The 21,544-nt window shown below is 40.9% G+C and overlaps 2 protein-coding genes across 3 annotated transcripts; one reads left to right on the top strand and one right to left on the bottom strand.

Moving 5' to 3' along the window:
• The first annotated feature begins 5,290 nt into the window (after positions 1-5,290).
• LOC131244080 (uncharacterized) lies at positions 5,291-6,222 on the top strand. The gene is made up of 2 exons (XM_058243739.1): positions 5,291-5,323; positions 5,593-6,222. Exons 1-2 carry the CDS (start codon positions 5,291-5,293, stop codon positions 6,220-6,222), a joined length of 663 nt encoding a protein of 220 aa, XP_058099722.1.
• Positions 6,223-13,258: 7,036 nt separating this feature from the next.
• On the bottom strand, positions 13,259-21,023 carry LOC131242769 (uncharacterized). 2 transcript variants are annotated; one of them, XM_058241634.1, is made up of 2 exons: positions 20,867-21,023; positions 13,259-13,899 (listed from the first exon to the last, which is right to left on the bottom strand). In XM_058241634.1, the coding sequence occupies exons 1-2, from the start codon at positions 20,900-20,902 to the stop codon at positions 13,309-13,311; spliced, it is 627 nt and encodes a 208-aa protein (XP_058097617.1). In that variant the 5' UTR covers positions 20,903-21,023; the 3' UTR covers positions 13,259-13,308. The 2 variants fall into 2 exon arrangements, with proteins under 2 accessions (XP_058097617.1, XP_058097616.1); XM_058241633.1 differs by lacking the exon at positions 20,867-21,023 and adding an exon at positions 15,057-15,401.
• Positions 21,024-21,544: the final 521 nt, after the last annotated feature.

Raw genomic sequence — 21,544 nt, 5'->3', positions numbered from 1 at the left:
CAGGCCCAATTTGGACTCTTTACCTATGGAATGCATTTCAGAGATGGATGTCGCAGCCCTGGAAGCTGTCTTCTCTCCTGATGAGATTAAAAATGTTGTTCAGTCATTGGCTGAGGACAAAGCTCCGGGTCCCGATGGCTTTCCTATCCTATTCTTTCAGCATTTCTGAGAGTTGCTGTAGGGGGATATCTTGGCCTTTGTCATTTCATGAAAGAGGCCAATTGTCAAATGCGATAGGGGCTACGTTCATCGTTCTTATCCCGAGAATGCAGGGGGCTGACGCTCTTCACAATTTTGGGCCGATCAGTCTCCTTGGCAGCCCATATAAAATCTTTGCTAAATAAAGTTCTCACCAATCGTCTCCAAGGGGTTATGGACAAGATCATATCTCACCATCAAAGTACTTTTATCCCAGGAAGACAAATTATAGATAGCGCGCTCATGGCTTCCGAATGTCTACACTCCAATCACAAATCCGGGTTAAGAGGAGTCCTATGCAAACTTGATTTAAAGAAGGTCTACGATCATGTTGATTGGAACTTCATTATGTATATGCTAAAGAAGATGGGTTTTGGTCCCAGGTAGTTTGTCACGCCCCGAACTCGGAAACCGGGCTCACAAAATTCCCGATCGCCGAATCCGGCGCCGACAGCCTCCGTAGAACCCCATTTTCAGGTCCCGGCACCCATTCACCAGGTTCCGATCCTGGGATACTACAAGGAGGATTTCAAGTCATCAGTCTGATTTATAATGAGCATAACAAAAGCATAACCCATAAACAATAACCACAAGAACACCACCACAAAATCCACTATGATCAAAAACTTTTGAGTACAATGCGATAGAAAAGGAAAATACAATGTGATAAAAGAAACAAAACTCCAGAAGCTCGTCTGCACGGTCCAACTACGGCGAGACTATGGCTGCGACTGCGTCCTGGCGTCACCTGCACGCATCAATCGTGCATAAGCTTATGGAAAGCTTAGAGGGTGGTGTAAGTGTGTGCGCAATATAAACGTGCTCAAAATACAAGGTCAGAGTGATGCGGAATCATGGTGATGAGCACATGAATGCAATCAGCCGTACCAAGGCTATGCAGTGCAAGATATGAATGCTATCGGCCATAACACGGCCATGCGATGCAAGATGAACTCAAGCATGCCAAACCTCAACATAGTTCTCATTCTGGATAATCACCGGGGTCCAATACACTCCAAATGGCACTGTCGCTCTCCTAGCCGCACAGTCCAAGTAAGCGTAAGAAACCTCACTATCCGCCTGATCAATAGTCTGCCAATACCTATCCGGCACGTCGATAGCGGACCCATTCACGAGCTGGTCAAACTCAGCCTAGTATTGCCCCCTACCCTCGGGCGAGTAAGGCCACACTCCTTTCCAACCGACCACGACACAGTGGGAGACGCGGCCTCCTGGTATTCGGCCCTCATGCGCTCATATATCCACTCGGTCTCGACGTTGGAGTCATCCTCTGGTACCATCGGGTTTAGGGATTTTCACCCAGGGACGTCTATGGCGCCCGTATGCTAGAACCAAATATTTTCGGTATCCAACCCAGCCATCCACGATGTGTCTACGGAGGCTATGGCCCTGATGTCACTAGGGCATACAGTAACTACAATCACACAAATGCAAGTGCATGAGTTACACTATCAGTCATGCAACAATCCTGCGTGTACCATGCACTTATATAGGGCAACTCTGCCTATCAGGGAGCCCATAAACAGTCCACCCGAAGGCATATGCTATGATCGGTCACTCCTTACATCAGGCATACATATGGTGCGAATGATCATGAATCATGGATCTATACTAAACATGAATAAAGAGATGGGCTCTGGATATAATGGAGATGGCCCTAGGCGGCCTTCTTACCATAATTTTGGGCCTATCGGTGGGCCTTAGGGAGAGCTATAATGCGGACATTTAACCAACATTATCAATGTGGACGTCAAACCAACACTGCTCCCAAGGAATAGCCTTCCATGAATCACATAAATCTTATTGGGCCTCGTCCCAGCGGCCTTAGGTTCATTAAGTGGGCTGCCTCATGTGGGCCTTATATAAGTCAAGTGGGCCGCATCAATGGCCTCATGTACATTGCAATGGGTCATACCCCATGGGCCTTTGAAAACATCACAATGGGTCTCGTAACATGGGCCTTATACATATCAGAGTGGGCCTCGACAACGGGCCACCAATACGTCGAATGGGCCTAATCTCATGGGCCTTATATATATATATATATCAAGGTGGGCCTCTCCAACGGCCATAAATACATCAATATGGCTCCATCACATGGGCCTAGGGCCCACCATAATATTTATTTGAAATCCAACCTATTCATAAGGTCACTTGGACCTTGGGTAAGGCCCACTGAAATGTTTGTTTGCCATCCAACTTATTCATAAGGTCATAGGAGGGTAGGGCCCACATTGATGTCTGCTGCCATCCAACCTGCCACAGGGTCACGGAACCCTCTTTTTATTTTATTTTATTTTATTTTATTAAAAAAAAACGTTCATAGGGTCATGATTTGGGGCCCACTGTGATGTGGTCCACAAATCCAGCCCGTTCATTATGTGTGTCCCACTTGACTGAGGGTACAGACCAAGTTTCAGCCGCATCCGAATTTCAGGTAGGCCCCACCAAGTGCTTTTATATGTTTAGACATGTCTTCATATGATTTTAGATGGTGTGGCCCCCGAGTTCCGTATAAGGTGATTTTGAGGTGGACGTGTAGGGGACCGTCAAATGCAGTCGATGGTCGAAAGGAACCAATGTGGGGTCCACAACTGGGGCCGTTTCTCCTTTTCTTTTCTCCTCCCCTCTTTTAATGAAAGTTGCCGTTGCTTGTTTTTTTTTTTTTTTTTTTTAAAAATGGTTTTTTTGCGGTTTTTCCTAGGTGGGGCCCGCTTCAGTACGATCCACTCCATCCATTGGTCTCTGTGGCTTGATACCAACCCACAGAGTCCAATATTGAGCTTTTTCAGATGTACAGGAGCATCAGGGAGCAAATCAAAGGTAGGGACACTGTTTCCTATGGTACGGCCCGCCAAAAAATGGGATCAACTTCATTTTTCGGCTCAACGCCTAAAATGAGTTGAGGAACAACATGGATGGCTCGGATCTTACATATACATCAAGGTGGGGCCTGCATGAGTGGCTCACCACTCCTTTCTTCTCTTCCTTTTTTTTTTTTTTTAAAATCCATTGTTGCAACGTCCAGCGTCCAGGGACGCTGGACGGTTTGTATATATTCACAAGAATGTGGTGGGTCCCACGTGAATGTGGCCCACCAATATATATATATACACATATACATCTAATATTTACCTTATATTGTATATATATATAAGTACATATTATATTATATATTATATATATATATATTATATAAAATATAACATACATATATATATATATATATATACATATAAAAAGATGCATTGGACCCATCCCAACAGTAGAGGGTGCGGATCATCACCTATAATAGAGTGGGCCACACCGTCTGATGTAGATGGACGGAGAAGATGTAACACCTATCGGTGGGATCCACACCATTACAAAGAAAGAATGAGAGAGAGATAAAGAGAGAGATACACGGTGAGATAGAGGAACCCCGCCACTATGGGCCCTCTTGATTAAATCACATACATCCAAATGGGTCCCACCAACAAGTGGGCCCTAAAATTTAAATTAATGGAAAAACACCCACCTTATCTTCCTTCTCCTTGCTCCCTTGGACTCCTTAGCTCCTTACCTTCACTTTTAATGGAGGTTGATGAAAGATGAATGGTTGAGATTGGAGATGAGAGGGTGGGCCACACTTGAAGTTGAGAGAGTGTGTGTTGGATGTGTGAAACTTCTCATGGGATTTGGAAAAATTGCTAGAGAATGAGAGGGAGAGATAGAAATAATGGATGGAGGGATGGGTGGAGTGATGGTTGTAAGAAAGGAGTGATGAGAGGTATGGTTTAGTTTGAAATTGGTGGAGAAGAGGGATGGTTGAGGTTGAAAATGAGAAAAGAGGAATGGTGAGGTGGAAAGATGGTGGACTTTTGGAAAAAGAGGGAATGGGTGAAGTACTTTGAGGTATGGTTGCATTTATGGTTAATTAGTGGGACTAATTGTGTAGAGATTCCCTCGAAATCCGCAACGCGCGGTGTTTCTTCGGAATAAACGCTGATCGGCATCTTCTTACCTGGGTACCGGTTCGGTGCGCAAGTCACGGCGTTGGAACCGCGGCGACAACGCGATCGTCAAGACATAAGTTTCAGATCGAGCCGACGTCGGTGCGCGGGACCTGGCTTAGGATCGTGCGCAAACACCGAATTCGGTACGAAGGTTGCCGAAATTTGACCGGAAGGACCTCGGAAGCTAACAGAATGGTACGGATTAGGACACGGGTCTTACATAGTTAGCTTGGATAAAGGCGTGCGTTGGTTCAATAATGTTCTTGGTCCTCATTAACGGGTCTCCTAAAGGTTTCTTCCGAAGTTCTAGAGGTCTTCGGCAGGGAGATCCGCTATCCCCATTTCTCTTTCTTATTGTTGTAGAGGTTTTTGCACGTTTGTTGAGAAAAAGGTAGACGAAAGACATTATAGAAGGCTTTAAAATCAAAGATATGGACCAACTCATATCTCACATCTAGTATACAGATGACACTCTCCTGTTTAGTGAAACTGAATGGGATAAAGTGGGTAACCTTCGTACCGCTATCCGTTGCTTTGAAGTGGTTTCAAGCCCTAAAGTAAATCTTAGCAACTCGACATAAGAGTTAACATCAGCGAGACCGAGACATGTAGGTTCGCTGAATTTTTTGGCTGCGCGTCGGGCTCCCTCCCAACCACTTTTGTTGGGCTACCCCTATGTATTGGCAAGCCCCTGGTGGCACTTTCGGACAAAGTAATCGATCGATTCGAATCTTATCTCATTAGGTGGAAATGCACGTACCTATCGCTAGGGGGCCAGCTCACTTTGATCAAAGTAACGCTCTCAAATCTTCCTTTATACTTCATCTCCCTTTTCAAATGCCTAGCGAAGATTTTATCTATTCTCGAAAAGCTCAGGCAGGATTTTCTGTGGCACAACAACGAGGAGAGGGAGAAATTTCATTTGATCGGTTGAAAAGATGTGTGCAAACATTTTCAAGATGGAGGTATTGGAATTAGAGGCCTCAAATCTATGAATCGTGCCCTCCTTGGCAAGTGGTGGTGGAGGCTTGGAGCAAAGGAGGGGGGCCTTTGGAATAAGCTGATTAAATGTAAGTATGGGCAATCGTCTGAAGGCTGGTGGACCAAAGGTGCGTCATATAGCAGCGTGTCTGCTATTTGGCGAGGCGTTTTATTTTCCATAGGGAAAGGGGACAAAATTCGATTTTGGGAGGATATTTAGGTGGGCTCTAATGCTCTAAAAGAGGAGTTTCCAGCTATCTATCTCTTAGCCCCAAACCCCCTCCTTAATGTGGTTGATTGTTATTCAGTTCAAGGCAATGTAGTGGTCTGGCTTCCGCCCTGTAGAAGGAATCTGTACGATTGGGAAGTCAAAATTTACAAGAGCCTTCTTTAACAGATTGGAAATTGCCATCCAGATCCTGTGCAGCAAGAGAAGTTAGTTTGGTCTTTAGACAGCAAGGGCCTGTTCTCGGTGAAGTCCCTTTATCGATCTCTCAATACGAAGAAAGAAAATTCGGAGGAAGTGTTTACTGCAGGAGTCTGGAAATATAAGGTCCTTCTTAAGATTGTTGTTTTTGGGTGGCTGGTTGAGAAGAGAAAAGTCCCCACTGTCGACAATCTGAGGAAAAGGGGTATGATATTAACCAACATTTGCGTTTGCTGCATGTCTAATGAAGAGTCGACAGACCATCTTTTCGGTCACTGCCCTTTCTTCAACCAGGTTTGGTCGGCCATCTTGTCTTCTTTTGCTATCTCCTGGCCCTTTCCTAGCTCCACGAATCATGTCCTCGCAGCCTGGCATGGAGTTTCTCTTAGTAAGAGCAGATCCTCGATTTGGAGAATGACCCTGCTAGCTGCTTGGTGGGCCATCTGGGAAGAAAGAAACAACTGCTGCTTCAGAGATGCTTCCCATCCAGTGACCTATGTGATCACGAGATTTCAACATCTAGTCATTGAATGGGCCTGCAACACCATTAACATTAGTGGGAATCCTCTTCTCTTTGATCATCAGCTTAGTGGGATGTAGCTGGGCTGCATTTTGTTGTGGGGAGTCTGTTTGGTCTTAGTATTGTTTTGATGGCTTTCCTTTTAGTTTTTTTTTTCTGTTTTTTCTGTATTCAGGGAGTTTTTAGCTCACTATCTCAGTGGACTTTTTCCTCTCTTTTCTGGATTTTTTTTTTTTTTAAATCTTCGTTTCCTTTTTTTAAAAAAAAACTTGGAGTCGCCAGTAGCCAATTAACTCAAAATCCCACAACCGGCTAGAACCTGCAAAATCTGTAAAAGCTAAAGAATCTGAGGACTCTCTTGCTTTAAGTTGACTCCTAATTTGCAACTTGAGATTTTGAGTAAAGGACATCATCTATAGATATGGAAGGTGTTAGGCACCCCCTCTGCCTATATAGGCGTACGGTCTTTATTTTGTGTAGTAGGCTAATCATATGGGATAAAATGATAGGATATGAAGTACTAAAATGAGATTAGGCAAACTTGAATTTTTGATATAGCAGGGTTCGAAATTTCGGTAAACCGTAGAGCATACGTCTAGAAAATGCATAGAGCAGAAATGAGGTTAAGAGGAGATGTGATAATGTTAGAATGTTATGTAAGAGGACTAGACTGCCATGAGTTTCTGATGTGACCGGATCTTGAATTCCGACAAGTCACATAGCATACATTTAATGGTAATCTAGAGAAGCAAGGGGTTGAGAAGGGAAGTAATGATGCGATTGATAAAATATGAATGCTAGTGATGATTGCATGATTTTTGGCTTGCACTTGAAATGACTTGGATGTTTGGGTGCACTGTGGTTAAGGATGATTGACCTAAGTAGGACCGTAAGGCTAATAGATGGTTAAAGGATGCTAGAGTGGGGCTAAACAGATGGGAGCTTGGGAACTCAAGCACTTTCTCTCACTCTTACTCACTTCCCCCCCCCCCCCTCTCTCCTTTTCTTGGTGGGGGCTTACTTGGTAGTTGGTTGGTTGTTGTTGGTATGAAATGAGGAGAGGTGAGGGGCATTTATAGCCTTTTGGGATGATTTTCTGGTAATTCTAGGGATTATGGAGGGTAAATGATGATGTGTCGGCTTAGGATTGGTGGAGGAAAGGGGGTGCCACATGACACTTCCTTATAGGTTTAAGAGGCTTGGTAAAATGGTAAATAAGAGGAATTCTAGGATCAAACAGATCAATATAGTTGACTTTTGAGGGGAGCAATAGCTATAACTGGGGGGGGGTGCACATTTTTTGAGAGGCAGAGGCAATCGGATTACCGCCGTTGAGTGTACTTGTTCGAAATTCAGTCCAGCGGTAATCCAATTATCGCCTTTCTCTGTTTGCTTTCGTGGTTTAGCCAATGGACTTATTTGAGCCCGGAGATTGGCTAAGGGCCAATCTTTGGAGATTCGGTTTTAAGATGGCTCAAATATGGCTCGACTTTGGGTGATAGCTTGGGTAATGGATCGAGTTCGACTAGGATTTGGGATAATGGCTTGGGTTCGGCTAGGGTTTGGGTTAGGCTTAGAAATGGCTAAAGTTTTAAGTAGGGTTCAGGGTTTAGGTTTAGTTCATAAGGATCGTCCATACTTTATCAAGTTTCTAGCCTGGGTGGGGTGTCTATAATAACATTTGTAGTAAATGTGCTATCAACACATGAAACACATGTTGGGCACTTGAATGATCGATATCGGCATATGTGCACATATGTGACACTTGAATTGCATTGGCCAAACATGTGATCTATGTACACGGAATAATATGCTCCCGTACAACCACATACCTATATCAACGATAAACAATATTATACACCGATTTTAAATCCTGTAGGTATGCTTATACAAACTACAAACTACAAGGCAATGACTCAGATTACTAATAAGATCTCAAAGATGCGGGATCATATAATTTGAGCTTTGCTTAACCCCATTCGCGTGTACAAGGCAATTTATGTACATGCCACCACATGTGCCAACTAGACAGTGCAATGTCCAAGCTGTCCATTAGGTGGGTCTCATCATTTAAATGTTGTAACACCCGTATTTTTTTAAAAATAAAATTTAAAAATTAAAAATTTTAAATTTATTTTTGATTGAGAAAGATATCCTCCGATCTCATTATCCTTTCTTTTATCTCTCTTTATTCAAAATTCTCCTCGTATCTCGCAGTCTCCCAACGAACCCTCTCTCTTAAAAAGGGAGCGTGTGAGAGCGAGAATCCTACGAAAACTCAAAGAACTAAAGAAAGAAACTCATAGAAAAGAAAAAACGAAAGGAAAAATGAGAAGGAGGTTTTTGGGAATTCATCTATTCAGGTTAGTATAATGATTTTTTATTTGTTTTCTTTTTATAGTAGTTTAATATGGCATTGATTTACACATTGAACGAATTGTATCAATTAAACATCCATTGTGTAGGTCTAATTCATCCACGTGGAAATGTACACTGATATTAAATTATTAATTAGACATAAATTGAATGACATACTGATATAACTAAATAGTATAGGAATGTGTTGATTCAAATTTGAAAATCTAAATGATCTTTACAATGCATAATTCATGACTACTCGATATGTTTTTGCATCTATCATTTTCATGCACTGGAGGACCTCCTTAGATGGTATACCTGATAGAATTGTTACCATAATTTTACTATACTAGTGGAAGCCTACTCAAGGAGTATATGTGGGCCTTGCCTATGCCTACCAAATGGTAAAAGCTTGCCAATGTGCATATGTGGATTGATAGGTTTCCAACTTAGGCAAGTGGACGGATTCTCACTTGATGCATTCATGCATTGTATAAATTTTGAATTTTCTTTCTGAATTTGATGTGAAGAATCATATCGGGAAATATTACTAGGTCTGGCCCACTTACTTCTTATATTGATGTAAAACTGTATAAATGTGATTGAGGGTGAGCCGGTGACTCAAGAATAGGAGTACGTGGTTGAGCCGAAAAAGGACTTAAGGGATACGTGACCTTACTTGACAGACGAAGAAATTATAATATTAGACTAAATATAATTATTACTTTAATTATATTTAACGTGTTTAAATTGTTAATTATTTCTTTTAAGTTGTTAGAAAAAGATTTATTTCATTTCATAAGATCTCGAATAAAATGGTCCTTAATTATGTTAATAAATGATTATTAAAATGAATGATTAATTTCTTATTAATGAGATAAAGCTAAGTATGAGTGGAATTTAAATACATGGTAGAATTTTTAGACAAATTTATATAAGCATATCTAATGGTTTAAGTATACTCAGTGGATGTAAATCTCGGGTCTAAAGTACATGTCAAGTACCAAATCGGGCTAGTGACTGATGTTCTCCTGTAAATAAATTTGATTAATTAAGTGGGTGTTCCAAGATGTTAGCAAACTTTAGTATAACATTTTTTAGCGTTTCCTTTGTTTAGTAAAGTGGGGCCCACCCAATGACTGGACTAACCTGATTCTCATACACGAGCATCTAAACAGTGAATGAATTGGATCTTGTACTAATGTGCATGCTGGTACACGTGTGTTGTGTACACGAGCAGCCTTGTGCACGTGTGTTGGCTCAGCAAAGCACCGTATAATTCTTCTTGTCTGGTAACCTTTACCCAAGGAATGGGAAGTGACATGAGTAATAGAAATCGAGGATAATAAATGGTTAGATTGTCCCATCAATGATATTTTTGACATATGGAACTTTGGTGGAATATCCCACAAGGTGGACGGTCATGATTTAGCATCCCTTTGCCACGTGTACAATAAAGAGGCTTTGTCATGATACGATGGAGGCGCCTCAATCATATAATTTCCCGGGAAGAGTCCCCGTACGGTGGAGCGCGGATTAGGTGAGGGAGGGGAAACAGCTTATTGGGTAACGCCCTGACCGTGGGCCCCACATAGATATATGTGTTGTATATCCACTCCGTTAATCCGTTTTTCTATCTAATTATAGGGAATTCTTCCAACAATTAGTCAGATAAAAATATCAAGTGGACCACACCACAGGAAAAAAGTACCGATTAATTCCCACCATTAAAAACTTCCTAGGGTCTAATGTAATTTTTATTTTCCATCCAACCTGTTTATAACGTCACATAGACCTGGATGAAGTAAAATCACAAATATCAGCTTGATCTAAAACTTTTGTGGCCCCTAAGAAGTTTTTAGTGGTAAGAATTCAATCCCTACTGTGTGATCCACATTAGAGTTGGACATTCCTCAATTTTGGTGATATTCACTAAAATAATCTGAAAAAACAGATGGACGGTGTGGATATACAAAAAAACACAAATAGGTGGGCCCCACTGTCAGTGCCTCACCCATTAAGCTGTTACCCCCGCCTCACCCAATCCGCGTCCGGTATGGTGGAACGGATAAGGAAATACGGTTAGTTAGTTATGCCCGGAAGTCCATTGCTCTTATCTCACAGAGAATGTCACTATGGGCGACCCGCCTTTCATACCATACACTGGTTTACTGTTCCGAAAAGTGGGACCCACGGATCGGTAATCAGGACCATTGGTCTGTTGTCCCTACCCATGGAAGGTCCATGGGCTAAAAATCTCCCGGATTGGAAGATCTCAAGCATCATTCTCATAACATTTCAGTTGGACATGGACAGTTATTGCATTTCTCTTCTTCACCATCCATGCATCCCAAAAATCCAAATCCTAAGATCTTACTTGGGTCATAGCCATCTAAGTGGGACCCAACAGATCAATGGTTATCTTATCCTACTATAACCTCCCAATCTTTGAGGCCTTTAAATAGCTTATATGACTCACATTCAATCAGCAGTGCAGCCATGGATGCAAGACTCATCTATTCGGTCTTCTTTCTCTCCCTCTCTTGCTCCACTTTCAAGCTCTTTCACTTCCTCTTGAAACCTTTGCTCTTATACACTGATACTTTTGTGTATGGAAGGGTCTAGACATGGGTGGATGTATTTATATAGGTATGTACTTGTTGTATGCTTGATAAGTAACATTATTGGGTTCAAGCACATGAATTTGTGACAATCCATGTATCTATTTTATTGTGGCTTAAATAAATAAAAGGCCCTGTCTGATACAACCTTTGTAGGTGTACAATGTCTAAGTGTATTTAAGTGTGTCTAAATGCATTTTATTGTATTTAAATGTGGTCTAACTGCATCTAAGTATATGGCAGTTAGATGAACTTAAAACACACAAACTGTATCTAGCTAGACTCCTAGATACAACTAAATGCATTGAAACATAGCTGGAGGAACGTTTATTCTATGAGATTAATGTACAGAGATTTGCTTGGATCTGGACTCAGTATTTTTATTGGCCTTGTTGTATATGCCTTGGAATATTTCTTAGAAACAACATGTTGAGCAAGTTCCTTGTTGCAACAATGAAAGAACTTGCATGTGGTGCACTGCAGGTGATACTCTTGGTAATTGATTTATCCAAGCCATTGATCTGATGGACATCATTAGGGATGGGCTATGCTAAAAGATCTCATCTGATCAACTCTAATATTTTCATTGTTGACATGCACACAATAAGGAAGAAATGCACCAACTAGCCACATTCAATAGAGGGAAAGATCAAAGAGTTGATGTTTAGGATCTTCCAATTTGAGAGGTTTACGGGGCAAGCCTATCCACGACGGGTCGAGATGGGTCCCACATGTACAAACTCAGTGCATATCATGGAAAGCTCACTATTAGGCACAAGGAACCCGGACCGGTAAACATTAGAAAAAGAAAATGACTTGGGTGCACCCGAAGATCCTGACTGGGCAACATCAGAAAAAGAAAATGACTTGGGTGCACCCAAAGAACCTGACTGGCTAACATTTTTAAAAAAAATGACTTGGGGTGCACCCATAGAACGTTGAGGGTTGACTGTTTTTTTTTTTCCCTCCTTTTATGGGTTTGTTTGGGATTATAGCTTACTTTCATGAATTAGTCAAATTTATCAATTGGCAAAATTACTATTTTCAATACAATAAAGCTCAAGTCGCAATAAAAGCTTCCCAAATTCAAGATTTTTACATCTTGATCACCAAATTCAAATTCGAACAAATCCACAAGTTTCTCAAATTTGTGAATATGCCTAGTCTCAAATGGGATATATTTCACTCTTAAGTGTTTTTTGGATGCATGTCTAAGGGGTTGTTTGTTTTCTAATTTACTATTGTAAAACCCAAAAATAGGTGTTAATCATTTTTCAAGGTAATTACAACACAATTCTCAAGGCAGAGTTTACATTTTGCTTTTTGAACATTAAAATCAAAGTTGAATGTGAATTTCATGTGGGGCCCATTGTGATGAATATGGTTTATCTATGCTATTCATTTATTCTGCTAGCTAATTTTAGGGCATGAGCCCAAAAATTTGAGGTAGATCTAAAGCAAAAGTGAACCAAAACACAAGAAATAGTGAGAATTGAAGGCCCCCCGTTAATAAAATTTGGAGGGCTTTGGAAGTTTTGGATCAAACTGATATTTAAAATTTTCATTTATTGATGTTAGTGTTACCTTATGAACAGGTTAGATGATAAATAAATTGTCTTCTGAGCCTTACAAAGAAAAAATATTTCAACAGTAGAAGTCTAGGATCATTGTTTCCTGTGGTGTAAGCCACTTGAGCTTTGAATCTATCTCATTTTTGGGCTCATACCCTGAAATGTTAAAACAGATAAACAGATATCTTACATACATCATGGTGGGGCCGACAAATTTAAGTTAGTCCTTTTTGAACTGATTTTTGAAACGAAAACACAGCCGCAAAAGATGGATCCGGACTACCTAGTGCATACGGCACATATCAACATGGTCTGATCCTTCTATGAGTTTTTTTTTTTTTCTATACCTTTCCATTTTCCAGGCACCAATAAACAGATGGCTTTAGTTATTTATCAGGCTTTCCACAAATATTGATCTTCACCGTCGGTTTATAGGATACTGATCAGATGGTCAGAATTGCCCATTTGGTGTGAAGTTTATCTGGGAGCACATGTATTGTATTCTAGACCTAATGGACAGTCCAGATCTGCCGGTCGGACTGTCCATCCTATACAAGTAGGAGCACTGGGTCTAAAGTATTCATATTTCAGGTACATTGCCAATATGAACAGTCCATTACACAATCCCTTCAACCTTTACATGACTTCTCTTGGATGCTCTATTCTCATGTTTACAACTCCATCCTATTTTTGTCACTTCCATTCCTTCACCAATGGGTAGGGTCACAGACTCAATCCCAACCCTCCCTTTAACAACTTGGGCATATGATGGTTTAATTTTTCTATGGAAGAGATTGTTCACCACCACAACTGACCCACTTGGGTTCATATCAATGGTCTTGAACAATTTCAAATACTCATCCATTCTACAATCTATGATAGCGAAATCGATGTTCTTATAATGCTTGATCACTTCACATGGGTCACCAACCACAATCTCTACGACATCTTCGAGGTCGCAGACTGCGATTTGGGTCGTCGTCTCATGGAGGACTTCTTGCTTGTGAAGAATGCAGATAAGTTGGCCACCCGTGTGCTTTGCGGCCACCGCTAGTGCGATCGTCATCGGAGAGATGCCTCTAGAGGCAATCTCCACCATCAGGTGAGCTTGATTGCCCGCTGCCAAGGCTGAAATGTACTCCATGCACTTGGGTTCGATGAGTCGCAAGCTCTCGATGGTGCAGTCCTGGCTGTAGTAATCCTTAAACTGGAATACAAATGAATCACAAAGCATAAGACTTACAATCCCAACTAATCATCATTAATTATACAAAAATAGAAACTAAAACGAAATGGTTCTTGTAATAAGAATACAAATCCTTTGCTTGCCAGAAGCATGAAAATCCTGCTTGTTGTAATCTAATTGGACCACATCGTCACACAATGCATTTAATTTATTAGTGCTGACAATGTTAATGATGACTTGGACCAATCACCATGCAAGAAAGCAGGATTTTCTTGCTTGTCACAAGCAGAGGATTCAGATTCTTGCAACAAATACCAAAACAAATTGATTATTCATGAAATAACATGAGGCTTTGCACCAAATTAGATTAATTAGTTATGGAATTTCACGATATTTGGTGCAACCAAATACACCCTTAAAAAATGATGATTTATTCAATGTAAGATTATCCAATTAATCAAGGTTTGTTACCGTATATGTCGAGGCTAAAAATTCAGGGTCATATTTCTATGATTCAAACTGTTTATACAACGGGCCTTTATATATATATATGGAAAAGGTTCTATGCGGCCGAGCTCATGAGAGCTTCCCATGAGGTCAAGTTGTGCGGGCTCCACCATGATGTGTGTCGAACATCTACCCCATCAGTCAGATGCACCATTCCATGGTGGGCCTTGGGCTTAAAAATCAAGTTCGACCTTCCCATGAGGTCAAGTTGTGCAGGCTCCACCGTGATGCGTGTCGAACATTTACCCCATCAGTCAGATTCACCATTCCATGGTGGGCCTAGGGCTTAAAAATCAAGTCAATCCCTGACTTTCGTGGGCCACAACACATACAAAAGTTGAGAGGGGTTACCCTCCATTAAAACAACTTTTACATGTTTTAGGCATGTCTTCACATGATTTTAGATGATATGGCCCACCTGAGTTCAATATAAGACTCATTTTTGGGATATCCCATAATTTAAAGGGAACCCATCAAATGCATGGTGTTGATGTTCGACACGTATCAAGGTGGGGCCCACACAGCTCGACCCTATGTGAAGTTCCCATGAGCTCAATCACATAGAAACACACACACACACACACACACACACACACACATATATATATATATATAGAGAGAGAGAGAGAGAGAGAGAGAGAGAGAGAGAGAGAGAGAGAGAGAGAGATTACCAGCTTGAGAGCGTGGAGATAGGCTTTCATAGCCAATTCAGGAGACCAACCCATGAAATGGAAAACTCAGATGAAGGAAGCACTACAATGGTGAATGGAGTTCTTGTGCTTACATTTATACACGATTGGATGGAAGCATTAATGGGATTTTTTTGCATTTCTTCCCTTTCAAGATGGATTGGGATTTCCGTGAAACCATGGCCATGCCATATTACTAATTGCCACGTGCCACGCTGACAATTGGGAATTATCTGACTTGCATGTCCAAACGGTCTCGTGGCAACTTGTGCTCACTTTCATGTGATTCGCACACCTAACTTCCATTTATTAAACAAGGGAGGCTCATTCCTTCCCCATTTGGTTGCATGATATGACAGGTGGAGGGTGACGATTTTGCGCTACGGCTCTTTCTCTACAATACCTGTTTTCGCAGCGCCTCTGTGGGCCCACAATATTATATTTAAAATCCAATCCGTCCATCGGATTCTATACTCTATTTTAGTCTCCGGAGAGAAAATTCATTTAGATCCACAGTCCAGGTCGAACACGCGAGGGGGAGAAATAGAGATGGAATGCCTACCATAGGTTTGCGCGTGGGGACACTACGGGGTCTATCTCTCATCAAATCCCGTTAATCAGGTGTAGCTAAAGAGGATTAAGTGAAGATACAAAAACAACCCTGACCCAAAACTTAGGTTGGCCACACCGATTTAAAGGTTTTAGGAGTAATTTTAGTGTTCGAATTGGTGTGGTGCATATGAGTTTTTTATCTGGTTGATATTTTGTATGTACGGCTAAAATTAGGGTTCTCAAGTAAAGGACAGAGTGGATTTAGATATACAATAGGGTGGGCCCCACAGAGGTTGGGTGTTTTACACAGCTACGTAAAACAGTTGCTGTAGACCATTCCAGTCCCTATCGGACCCTCGCGTGGGAAACATGTGAAGAGGTGTGCTGAGTCCCTGAGCAGAAAGTCAACGTTGACAAGTGGCATGTATATGAGTTACGTATTCGCGTCGTGATCTAGGGAGCGGATTAGGTGAGACTCACTGTGGGGCTCACAGTGATGTATGTGTCTTAAATCCACACCGTCTAACCGTTTTGAAAGATCATTTTAGGGCATGATCCCAAAAATGAAGTTGAATCAAATCTTAAGTGGACCACACCACAGGAAACATCCATGATTGAATCCCTACCATTAAAAACTTCACGAATTCCATCGAGAAGTTTACTTGCCATCCAACATGTTGATAAGGTCACAAACACATGATAAAAAGGCCATTCAAATATCATCTTGATCCAAACCTTTTGTGGCCCACAAGAAGTTTTTAATGGTCAATCAGCACTGTTTCCTGTACTATAGCCTATCTGAGATTTAGAACTACTTCATTTTTTGGATCATGCCCTAAAATGAGCATTCAATACAGATGGACGGCGTAGATGTAGTCAAATACATCACAGTCAGCTCCACAGTCAGGGTCCCACCCACCTCGCTGGATAGCCTGCGATTTACATTTGTGGGGACACCCGGATCCATAGCTCAACTGGCAGACTGATATACCTCGTTTCACCGCTTGAGGTCTTGGTATCGATCCCTAGTGGGGGTGGCTAACATGGTTCGTGTGAACTGTAAATGGGTGTGTACTAACAAGCTAACCACAAAAAAAATAAAAATAAAATAATAAAAATAAATAAATAAATAAATAAATTTACATTTGTGGGGATGCGGAGCGGATTAGGTGCATCGGGTATTTCCCTGACCGTGGGGCCCACCTTGATTTATGTGTTATATATCCACACCGTCCATTAGTTTTTTCGGCTCATTTTAGACATTTTGTCAAAAATGAAGCAGATCCAAATCTCAATTGGAACACACCATTGGAAACAGTGGTCATTAAACGTCCACCATTAAAAACTCCCTAAGCCCCACCATAAAAAAGGTTATTCCCGAATGAAGGGAAAACATAAATACTAGCTTGACTCAGAACTTTTGGAGCCGCAGAAAGTTTTTAACGGTCAATAACCACTGTTTCTGTGCAGACATTTGAGATTTGGATCTGCATCATTTTGGGACCTTGTCCTAAAATGTGGTGGAAAAACTGATGAAGAAATACATACGTCAAGGTGGGCCCCACGGTCAGGGAAACACCCACTGCAGGTAACACGTGATAGGCTCCCCATTTGTGGGAAGAAATATCCAATGCTTGATGAAAGCTTTTAGGGCCTGTTTGGCCGGCTGGATTAGATGGGCTTAGGTGGGATGGAATTGCATCTGGTCCTGTGCCAATTCCACTTCATGTTTGGGAAGAGTGGAAAAGCTTGGAAGTGGGCTAGATGGAATCGTATCGGTCCCGTGCTAATATCACTCAATGTTAGAAAGTTTTGTAGGTCCCACTATGATGTGTGGGCTATATCCACACCGTCCACCCATTTTTTGAGATCATTTTAGAGCATGGGCCAAAAAATCAGGTAGATCTAAAGCTCAAGTGGACCCCACCATAGAAAGCAATGGGGATTGAATACTTACCGTTGAAAATTTCTTTGGGGCCACATAAGTTTTGAATCTGCCTCATTTTTAGGCTCATGCATAAAATGAGGTTACAAAACAACGGAACGGTTTAGATATAACACATGTATGTTATTGTCAATAGTTTCAAATGATGGTAGGTATATCCTTTCAATGTACCACCGTATTACAAACAAAAAAGGTAATTAAGCTCATCCCATGGTAGCAAGGAACAGTCCCTACCATGGGTAATAATGATGTTTTTTGAATCCCATCCCACCCATTACCGTGGGATCGGTCCGGCCAAACACGCCCTTAGCTTTTACGTGAACCCCTCCCTCCGGGTGTCTGCAAGCATTCATTTGGTGGGACCCATGATGGAAAATCTCACCCATCAGAGGATCCTCACCATCCAATTTTGGACCCCACTAATCTTAGACAATTGGTTGTTGATCCCTCGTTTTACAATTCATCGCGTTGCCAAGACTGATTGATATGTAGAGCTCTCAATGGGCCAATCTCAGGCCAAGCAAAATCAAAATTTTGAATATTCCTGAGCAAAACAATTCAAAATCCGAGCTGAGAACTAGGGCATTAGCAGCCTATTGACAGGGGAGAAATCAGGACATTGCCGTTCGATAATGGGTTAGGTTACGAAATGTTCTATGACAAAACAACCATCCGTGGATTTTTTGTGCTTTGTTCGAAGTTGTAAAGTTTAAAAATGAGTGTCAAAATTTCATAAAGACAATGAAAATGTTGAAAATGGGGAAAATGAAAGGTTTGGGTTTAATATAGTTTTGACTCAAAAAAAAGAGGAAAAAACTACAACTATATAAATGTGTGTGCATGCATCCTGGTGGTATTGTAGCATATAAATAAGATTAAAATACAAATTTTAATTAAAATGGAAAGTTATCTACAAACATGAATAATAAATAACGTACACACCTAATCAAATAGTGCATTAAAATAATTCATAATTTCTCCAAATCCTTCATTTTTTTAGTAATTTTTATGTAAATGATATCTTCACTTAGGGAAGAATTCATTTGGATGCTTATAAAATTTTAAGTTGTAAATATTTTACACCTAAAATTCTTTTCGAGTATAAAGTGTGCAGAGTTTGTCTCATTTAACTTAGTTGTAAAGCGTTTATAACTAGTTATTGGCTGCAACCAATGGGGTGACGGGAAAGGCCACCAGCTGCAAATCTCTTTATTAAAAAAACATAAATAAAGAAGAGATGGTTGAGTTTGTAAACAGATGACTTGTAATACAAAATATCATAAAATGTCAGGATTTTAAAATCCTCCATAACTTATAATGTATTTACAGCCTATAATGAATTTACAGGCAATTACAAACATCCAACTGGCTTCAATGATGTAAAAAGCCGGATTTTTCAAGCATTCAAATGACCCCTAAAACTTTTTGCCTTCAAACTTCCACCAATAGATGTCGATTATTAATTCGATTGCCAAAAAGTTTTTGCCTATATTTTGAAATATACAAACTCGTAAATATTGAACTAATTATATGATGACTATATTTTCTAAAACTTTTATAAGGCGGACCACACGTGATCACATGTTTAGATTTGACCCTTAGATTATTCAGATTGAGCGATTCAGTGAAACCCACTATGGTTGTAATCATTGTTAATAGGTTTGGGACAAGACACCTGAACCATGGTCCCGATACACGGTTATTAAGCTGGATATAGAAACTTATGGTGTGGAGACTCTAAAAAAAGAAAAGTATGATGTGTAAGCTTCTCTAGCAATCTTTTCTACAAATAGATGTCTTGCTCCACTCACCCACATAAGTGAGAAAACCCTAATTCTACTAAGAGGTGTGAGGTGTGGAAGAGCAAGATTTTCATCAGCAATATTAAGGCATCGGGAATATCTTCCCAATCAAATACGCCTTAAGATTGTTGTGTTGAATCTTTATTATTGATACATAGACGATCCGCCTTTCCATGTGTTAAGCTAGATCCTCACATGTGTGTGCGAACTCAAGCATGTGAATGTGCACACGAGTGAAAGAGTACACATGCTTTTTTTTTTTAACTTCTTGTAATGTTTCTTGACTCAGTCCATCTTTATAAATGTTCTTTTCTGAAAACCAGATTTTGTAGCTTAAAAAGTGGGTTAACGAGAAACCGTAATGGTTCTCTCAATGGGAATATATTATACTGCTCTCTCTCCCATTCTTATACGAGCAAACAACAAGCAATAGTGACTTTGCTTGATCTGGTAGTGCAACCGGCATGGATAATATTATAGGACTGTTTGATGATGGGGTTATTCCGATGTAAGAAACATCACACCTATGTGGGTTGGAACTTATCCTAAACTCGGACATCTGATTACATTCGTCCTTGTACGTTGCTACATCTGATTGTCAATGATATGCCATTTCATCTTCATCTCATATATCTACCCAAATACTTAACATGTGATGCAATCATCTCCTTTGAAATGGTTTGGTTCTTTTGTTCATTGCCTAGACTGCTACAAAAATTTTAAGACAAGCTGTGCTTATGGCTATAAACTAGAGCTGTGCACAAGCCAAATTGAGCCGAGCTTGACCCGGCTTGGCTCAGCCAGCAGGCTATCCTAGCTTGAACTTGGCTCTACAGTCTTTGAACCTGACTGGCGAGCTCGGCGACTTGGTCAGTAGCTTGGGCCAGCTCGAGCCGAGCATGAACTCGATCTTTCGAGCCTACGAGTGAGTTCGAGTTTAAGTTTTAGGGTTTTTAAAGTATATAATATATAATATAATATAATTTATTTAAATATATAAATATTTACAAAATATTTATATTAAGTGAACCCGATCTGTGTCGAGCCGAGCTCTTTTTAGCTCGGACTCTGATGGAAATTTTTTCAAGCTCAAAAAATCACCTCGGCTTGGCTCAAACTCAGTTTCAAGCTGAGTTAAGTCAAGCAAGTTAACCAAGCTAACTTGGTTCGTGTACATCTCCACTATAAACTCTACCATAGTGGGGAATTAGAGCCACATGCAATGGGTATAGCTCAGTGATTCATTGTCTCAAATGGCTTTACAGTCAAGGCGGTGACAACTAAGCCAGTTAGCACATAGGCCATAAAGACTCGGGTCTACATCTATGTGCAAGCCCACCTACTGGTTTTAATGAGTCACTGGATGCTAATTTCAGGCATAAGTGTGGCGTGTGTGCCCTAGCCGATGGCTGTTATTGAGTTTTTAGTAAGAACATTGCACCGCATTACATTAGACATGGACGTGGGTGGGAAAGAGAGAAAAGCTTTGACACCTCCAGCAGAGTGGCATGACCATTTGGACGCAGCATGTTGGCATCTTTAGATATACCTGTCCAAGTTGTGGGACCCGATTTAGATGGCCTGCAAACCAAAAATCACACTGATTTTATTCCAAAACTAACTGATTTGTGAATATTCAGTGGATGGCCGAGATAAAAATGTTCAACTGCATGAATTCAACACACAAATGCCCATTAATCCAAGGTCAGAATTGTTCAACAAACCTGACTTTTGGTGGATCCCACAATTCAGATGGCTTAATTTAAGTTGATGTGTGCAATTTCTAAGTGCCTGCCTGTCGATCCAGAGAACCCAACTTTAAACCAAGGTCCAAAGACCCAATGGATACCCAACAGGAACCCATGACCCATCAGATCCAGGTCTTACAGAATGAGACCCAACCTTACAGGACCCAGATCCAATCACTCCCCGTATGAGTACTCTAGGACCCAACCTGTTAACAGCCTAACATGCGACACAAGATTGAACCCAGACCAATAAAATAGATTTTTCTAAAGGCAATACTAAGCAAAATCAGCACCAAAATGAGAATATAATGACAATGGATTGGGGCCACTTGTCAGTGCATTCACAAAGCGGAGAGCGGAAGCATGCAGGGATCCCCTCAATGGCCTAGGGTTTATCAGTTGAACAAATAAACCCAGGTTTCC

This window comes from Magnolia sinica, chromosome 4 (assembly GCF_029962835.1).
Source record: "Magnolia sinica isolate HGM2019 chromosome 4, MsV1, whole genome shotgun sequence".
Lineage (NCBI taxonomy): Eukaryota > Viridiplantae > Streptophyta > Magnoliopsida > Magnoliales > Magnoliaceae > Magnolia > Magnolia sinica.
Note: the sequence above shows the minus strand (reverse complement) of the source record. Positions and strands in the feature narration are given on the sequence as shown.

Bases quoted from the DNA above. Each gene is read 5' to 3' on its own strand.
- LOC131242769 (XM_058241633.1), bottom strand. From the start codon at position 15,110: ATGGGTTGGTCTCCTGAATTGGCTATGAAAGCCTATCTCCACGCTCTC. The intron at 13,900-15,056 runs GTAATCTCTCTC...TTTGTATTCCAG, and splicing joins ATCTCCACGCTCTCAAGCTG to TTTAAGGATTACTACAGCCA.
- LOC131244080 (XM_058243739.1), top strand. From the start codon at position 5,291: ATGGGCAATCGTCTGAAGGCTGGTGGACCAAAG. The intron at 5,324-5,592 runs GTGCGTCATATA...CTTCTTTAACAG, and splicing joins TGAAGGCTGGTGGACCAAAG to ATTGGAAATTGCCATCCAGA.